General features: G+C 54.4%; 1 protein-coding gene and 1 long non-coding RNA gene across 2 annotated transcripts in view; one reads left to right on the forward strand and one right to left on the reverse strand.

Annotated features, from left to right (window-relative positions):
• Window positions 1-5,393, forward strand: part of ARL8A (ADP ribosylation factor like GTPase 8A) — an 11,094-nt gene extending 5,701 nt beyond the window's left edge. The window contains exons 2-7 of the mRNA XM_017520111.2: window positions 522-602; window positions 898-971; window positions 2,811-2,904; window positions 3,286-3,353; window positions 3,594-3,664; window positions 4,290-5,393. Coding sequence (XP_017375600.1) covers window positions 522-602; window positions 898-971; window positions 2,811-2,904; window positions 3,286-3,353; window positions 3,594-3,664; window positions 4,290-4,339 — 438 coding nt within the window. The 3' untranslated portion in view covers window positions 4,340-5,393. The remainder of the gene's footprint in view (window positions 1-521; window positions 603-897; window positions 972-2,810; window positions 2,905-3,285; window positions 3,354-3,593; window positions 3,665-4,289) is intronic.
• On the reverse strand, window positions 3,355-7,093 carry LOC119469737. The gene is made up of 2 exons (XR_005198570.1): window positions 6,279-7,093; window positions 3,355-3,641 (listed from the first exon to the last, which is right to left on the reverse strand). It is a non-coding gene; the product is annotated as an uncharacterized LOC119469737 (long non-coding RNA).
• Between the last annotated feature and the right edge of the window lie 119 nt (window positions 7,094-7,212).

The raw sequence follows: 7,212 nt of genomic DNA on the forward strand, positions 1-7,212 counted from the left end.
AAAAAAAAAAAAAAGGAAGAAACAACAGAAGAATATTTCTTCAAGTTAGTTAGGTGCCGCAGGGGTTGATTGTTCTGCTTTTCAGGATCTTCCAGTTACCTCGGGTTTTCTAATTCTGGAAGGCCCTCCAGAGGTGTACGTGAGGGTCACGGGGGTCGTCATAGCGTCCATGGCACCATCAGTCAGCCTAAAAGACCGTACAATTTCTTCTTCCTCTCCACTGGAGAGAAAGTGGCATCAGTTAGTACAGAGCGCCGTGGGTTAGACTTGAGGAAGAATGTTTCCCCATCTAGGCAGAGAGGTGGAGACTGATTAAAGCAGGCTCTTCTCAGGGCATCCCCAGGTGTAGGTGGGACACGTAGGTTGGCTACGGCCCGTCCTGCCCGAAAGCAAGGGATGTGCAAGAGTGTCCCACGGTGGGAAGTCTCGGAAGCTCTGGCCTGGCATCCGCGCAGCCTCCTGGTCTGCGGCTGGGGCCTGTGGATTTTTGCACCGTTTCCCATTCTGAGTCTTCTTTCCAGTCAGGACAGTTCAACGAGGACATGATCCCCACCGTGGGTTTCAACATGCGCAAAATCACCAAAGGGAATGTGACCATCAAGGTGAGAGCTCGGAGGCTGGGCGGGGGTGGGAGGGTGCAGAGGACTGTGTGCGTGTTGGGGAGGGCAGCCAAGGCCCCTGGGAGGAGTGAGCTAAGGGAGGGCAGAGGCCAGGGTCTCCCTGCTGAGGAGCTGGGAAAAGAGAGCTGTGAACTCTCTTTCCAGGGGAGAACTGGAGAGAAAGCAGGGGAGGGGAGGCAGAGGAGAGTAGGGCAGAGTAGGAGGGGACGTTTGGGACCCAAGACAGGTTGTGGTGGCCTGCCCACTGCTGAGGCTATGTCACCCTCTTATTGCTCAGCTCTGGGACATCGGGGGACAGCCGCGCTTCCGCAGCATGTGGGAACGCTACTGCCGAGGAGTGAGCGCCATCGTGTAAGTACGTGGGAGGCGGCGGTCTCCAGCCTGACCTGGCTCCCCTAGCCCTGCTTCCTTCGGGGATCTCAGAGGCACAGGGCTGTGTTAGACGCGATCCTCGGTTCATGACCCAGTTTCGGTGCATGGCCTGCCTTTATTTTGCATGCTGCTTGTTTCTTAGTGGACAATTGCCCTGGGCACTCACTACCCAATCTAAGAATCAGGCTATCCACCAGCCAGATGCACCTGTGCATCCTCTTCATTGACTCCCCCAACCCAAAGGCACCCTTGTCTTGAATTTTGTGTGGTTTAAATGTTTCATTCTCTTGCTTTTTAAAAATAACGCTTTTTGGCTGAGCATGATGTCACACACCTGTAGTCCCAGCTACTTGGGAGACTGAGGCAGGAGGATTGCTTGAGCCCAGGAGTTTAAGGCCAGCCTAGGCAATATAGCAAGATCCTGTCTTTAAAAAAATAAAATAAAATAAAATAAATTTTAAACATTGAAAAATGGTGGGGCATGGTGGGAGGCCAAGGCAAGCAGATCACTTGAGATCAGGAGTTCAAAACCAACCTGGGTAACATGGCAAAACCTTATCTCTACAAAAGTACTAAAATTAGCTGGGCCTGGTGGCATGCACCTGTAGTCCCGGCTACTCAGACAGCTGAAGCGGGAGGATCTCTCGAGTCCGGGAAGTCGAGGCCACAGTGAGCTGTAATCCCACCACTGTACTTCAGCCTGGGTGACAGAGTGAGAACTTACCTCAAAAAATAATAATAAGGGGCCGGGCATGGTGGCTCATGCCTATAATCCCAGCACTTTAGGAGGCCAAGGTGGGTGGATCACGAGGTCAGGAGTTCGAAACCAGCCTGACCCCCATCTCTACTAAAAATACAAAAATTAGCCAGGGGTGGTGGTGAGTGCCTATAATCCCAGCTACTCAGGAGGCTGAGGCAGGAGAGTCACTTGAACCCAGGAGGCGGAGGTTGCAGTGAGCTGAGATCACCCCACTGCACTCCAGCCTGGGCGACAGAGTGAGACTCTGACTCAAAATAACAATAATAATTTATTTTTTGGCCGGGCGCGGTGGCTCACGCCTGTAATCCCAGCACTTTGGGAGGCCGAGGCGGGTGGATCACAAGGTCAAGAGATCGAGACCATCCTGGTCAACATGGTGAAACCCCGTCTCTACTAAAACTACAAAAAATTAGCTGGGCATGGTGGCGCGTGCCTGTAATCCCAGCTACCCAGGAGGCTGAGGCAGGAGAATTGCCTGAACCCAGGAGGCGGAGGTTGCGGTGAGCCGAGATCGCGCCATTGCACTCCAGCCTGGGTAACAAGAGCGAAACTCCGTCTCAAAAAAAATAAAATAAAATAAAATAAAATAATTTATTTTTTATATATATATGCTCAAACAATAGATTCTTCAGAGTAAACAAGTTACTTTTTAACCTGATAACAAAAAATATCTTGCTAAATGAAATATTCTGGATTTTCCTTTGCCTTTTTTCACTCTAACCTTATTTAGTCTTTCCATGAAAACGTAAGTGGGTCACTTTGAGAGGGACTTACAGCTAATCCCAAAGGGCCCACGCTTTTCCACATGAGTAACGGCTTCCCCAGCGTAGCACTTGGAAGCCAACGGCAGGCCCCAGGAATCCCTGCAGCTGTTCGCTCCCATAGACTCAGAAACACCCGCGGAGTACCTGCCTTGAGCCAGGCAAGGTAGCCCATGGGTCCCCAGGTGACAAGCTGCCACAGATGCTCTCACCTCCAAGCAGCAGCTCCTTCTCTTCCTTGCACCACCTCAGCCTGTGATGTCAACATGCTTGTCCCCACCCTGCCTTTGTCTCCAGGTACATGGTGGATGCTGCTGACCAGGAGAAGATTGAGGCCTCTAAGAACGAGCTTCACAACCTACTGGACAAACCTCAGCTGCAGGGCATCCCGGTCAGCAGACCTGAGGGAGCGGGATGGGGAGGGAGACCGGCTGGGAAGTCACTGGGGGCAGGTTAAAATCAGTCATGGCGGCCGGGCGTGATGGCTCATGCCTGTAACCTCTTTGGGAGGCTGAGGTGGATGGATCACAATGTCAGCAGTTCAAGACCAGCCTGGCCAAGATGGTGAAATCCTGTGGCAGGTGCTTGTAATCCCAGCTACTCAGGAGGCTAAGGCAGAGAATTGCTTGAACCTGGGAGGTGGAGGTTGCAGTGAGCCGAGATGTTGCCACTGCACTCCAGCCTGGGTGAGGGACTCAGGAGGCCAGCTTACCACCCAGACAACCTGGGCACGGCTGGCCTAGACCTCATCCTCATCCTCCCTTCTCCTTAGGTCTTAGTCCTGGGTAACAAGCGAGACCTCCCGGGAGCATTGGATGAGAAGGAGCTGATTGAGAAAATGTGAGTTGGGTGGCTCTTTATATTACTTTCTGCTCTCCCAATTCCCCAACCGCCAGACCGACAGCTGAGGCTTGCTGCTGTTCTCAGGATTAGCCACACGGCGGCGGCAGAGCCCACCTTTTCAGGAGCCTCACCCTCCCTGTTGTAGCCTCCTGAGTAAGAAAAAGGCCCTGCTGTCCCCTAGCCCCAGACCCCCCGGGCGATCATGGCTTCAGCCGACTCTGCTCTGGTTTCCCCCAGGAATCTGTCTGCCATCCAGGACCGAGAGATCTGCTGCTACTCCATCTCCTGCAAAGAAAAGGACAACATTGGTGCGTGGGATTGGGCAAAGGGAGAGGGGAGAGGCCTTACTGGGTGTTTTCGTGACTCTCAAAAGTTCTGGCTCCACACGTTCCTTTAATCCAAACTCTGTGGCTCTCGGGTAGAAAAGGCAGCCGGGCAGCCCAGATTCTGAGCGCTGTCCCAGCTCCTCCCCAAGCGGTTGTGTGGTCTTGGGCAAATTCATCCCCGCTCTGGGCTTTCCCTCCTCGCTTCTAAGATTCCAGAGTTGGACGCGGTGATTCTCAGGCCCCTGCTGGCTCTGACATGCTGTGGCTCTGGCTCTTTCCCAGCGCCGGGTCCCGCCACCACCGTTCAGAGCTGTGTGGCGCTTGCCAGCTCTGGACTTCTTGTTTATTTTTGAGAAAGGGTCTCGCTCTGTCACCCAGACTGGAGTTCAGTGGCGCCATCATAGCTCACTGCAGCCTCCAACTCCACTCCTGGGTTCAAGTGATCCTCCCACCTGAGCTTCCCACATAGCTGGGACTCCAGGTGTGGCCACCGCTCTGCCACCTCTGGACTTCTGTTACCCTTACGTTTGGTTTCTTGGGCCTCTCTGCCGCCCCAGCATGGCCAGCACTTGCAGGCCTTATAAGCCGTTCTCTTCTCCCCCCTCAGACATCACCCTACAGTGGCTTATTCAACACTCAAAGTCACGGAGAAGCTGAGACTGCAGCCCTTCTCCCTCAGACCAGGGACCGTCATCATCTAAACCTGAAGCCGAGCTCCCCGCCCACCCCCTTCGTCCCCCTAAGCCCACCCCTCCTCACCCAGTGTGAGGCGGGCCCTCTGGGGACCCCAGAGTCCTGTTCTGCTGAGGTTTCAACTCCTGTTTTTATTGTAAAATAAATTGCCCCCTATTCTGGCCCCCTAACTTCTCACCCTTCCCCTCGCCTTTGTCCCTTCACCCAGCCCTGCCGTCCTGACAGCAGCCCTGGGCCGCAGCCCCCGCCCCTGGCTCTTCCCCAGTCGCTCCTGTCCCTCCCTTTCCAACACTCTCTGTTGTTGTCCTGTGTGTACAGTATATATATGTATATATATTTTAATTTTTTAATTTAAGCAAAGACTAAAATCAACCATTTGATGCTGCAGGGGCCTTTCAGGATCTGGGAGGGGGCAGTCTGGAGGAAGGAGGGAGACGCAGGTGTACTTGGGGCAAGTTCAGATCAGGAGAGGTAGAGGCTGGCACCTGGGGCAGGTACCAGCCTGGGCACTGGTGGCCACCCCCGTCCCGTGTGTTTCCACCGCCCAGTCTGGCTTGTCCCGGCAGCGCTTGAATGCCACAGGCTGGCAGGGGCCTCCAGAGGCCCCTCCCCTCAACCCCCAGCCTGGGTAGGGCCACCAGGTGCGACCAGGTACCAGAGACCACCAGGCGCACGGGGCAGAAAGCCAGTGTCCATGCCCCAGCAGCCCCCTCCTGCCTATCCCTGGCTCCCAGCTCCCGCCCCTCCCCAGGGCCCCCACCTCCACGGCCCACTTCGTTTTCTGTTCTCATTTTGCAGAGTTGCACAAGGAGAGAACTCAGCATGGGGGGTTGGTTCTTTGGGTTCTATTTGTTTATTTGTTTAATTTAATGATTTGTAAAGTGATGTTCCTCTTCCTTTTTTACACTTTTCAGCTCATATTTAACCTCTGTTTGGAAAATGATTCTTGTAACTGTACATTTTTTTTGCCTCCTAATAACAATGACAAGAACAAAAATAAATGACCAATTTTGTGTTGGGGGGGTGTATGGTGCCAGTTACTTTTCTGCAGTTGGCATGGGTTCCTCGGTGGGCCCACAGGGCCACCAGCACACCCCTACACTCTGGTCACCAACAGAGCCATGGGGCGTGAGCACGTGCCCACGCTGGAGCACAATGGCCCTGCACAAACGGCCTCCCACACGTGCGTCGGGCTCTCGCACTGCCTCCTTCTCATTCTCTTCAGATTTCCGTGTAGTCCCAGCTTTGAGCCAGCAGCTGCCACGTGGGGCTGCAGAGCTCTGTTGAGGGAACTGCCTAGGGCTGGGTCAGGAGGCAGTGGCACAGGCTGGATGCTGTTTCGTATGGGAACTAATCTGCCCTCTTACACCCAGTTCAGGCCTCAGCCCCTCTTTCCCAGGCCCTGGATCTCACCGGCAGCCAGGGTTGGGCCAGAACCAGAATCCTGTCCCTCCGGCCGCCAGTCCCTACCCCAGAACCAGTTAGCTGTGCTCTAGGGATAGGGCTGGTTCCACAGAGCCTGGGGGATCCTCACCGCCTTTGCTGCCTCTCAGTGCCAATGCTGTGCGTTTCCCAGTAGGAGCCCTGCTCTCGCTCCTCTGCCGGATCTGAGTCCTCCCCAACCTTACCGTCAGAGCTGGTCTTCCCTCAGCACTGCCCACAGCTGCTGCCTCAGAGCCTGGGAGCCCTGCTGAGGCCATCTTGACCCAGTTTCACAGTAAGCCCCACCTCCTCCCGCTCCACCTCCCTCGGCCTCTCCTTCACCCTGGAAAATGGAGCAGGCCCTGCAGAACACCCCAGCTCTTCTCATCACTCACATTTCAGGAAAAAAGGAGCGGAATTGTCCCTTAGTCCTGAGATTGGGGATCTTGACTTCCAGTTCTGGGCGCCCCCAGCCCCTCACCTTCATTGGTGCCCAGGGCTTCCTCCTGGAGGCAGTCATCAGAGCTGCCCTGCCTGTAAAGGCAGATTCCCACTGCCACAAAGTTGGAGGAAAGAATGGATGGAATTTGGCATCTGAAGCTAAGTGATTCTAGGGTGCCTCCCAACTCTGAAGGAAATGGGACATACCCTCCTGGCTAAGGAGGCTGAAGGGGGGCCTGGGCTCTGTTGCCTGCCCTCTCCTGGCTGCAAGTGCGGCTGGGTTTGCCCTGGGCCTGGGATCCCGGGAGAGGACCAGCAATCTCACTCCTCTGGGGCTGTTTCCAGGCTGAGCTGCCCTTCGCAGGTCCTGTTATCCTCCCTGAGGGTTGAGGTTTGAGGTAAGAGAGCTGGTTACCAGGAAGCAAGTGAGCATCATCCTTCCACAGTGCCTGCAGGCAGCAGGGGCCAATATGACTGAAAGAATTTGGTCATATTCTTTTCGGACTTAGCCCACCTGCACCCAGGTGAATAAACAGCCGTGTTGCTCACACAAAACCTATTTGAGGGTCTCTTCATTCAAAGCGCACGTTTTAAACATTTGGTGCCGAAGCCCGGGACGGGGGAACTCCTACGGGAGACCAAACCCCTGTTCCTGTTCTGGTGCTCCCTCCTTGAAGAGATCTACCTACTGACCTGAGGTCAGCAGACCAGCCCACAGATGCACACCACCCGCTGTTTTGGTAAGCAGTCTCTCTTTTTTGCTTTCCCATTCTTCTGTCTTTTCCTTTCCACTTCTTCCCCCTTTCAGTTTCATCCTTTTTCCACCACAAAGACAAGGAATTTTTAAAAATTAAAAAAAAAGCCGGGCGCGGTGGCTCACGCCTGTAATCCCAGCACTTTGGGAGGCCGAGGCGGGTGGATCACGAGGTCAAGAGATCGAGACCATCCTGGTTAACACGGTGAAACCCCGTCTC

This window comes from Cebus imitator, unplaced genomic scaffold, assembly GCF_001604975.1.
Source record: "Cebus imitator isolate Cc_AM_T3 unplaced genomic scaffold, Cebus_imitator-1.0 Scaffold802, whole genome shotgun sequence".
NCBI classification, from domain to species: Eukaryota; Metazoa; Chordata; class Mammalia; order Primates; family Cebidae; genus Cebus; species Cebus imitator.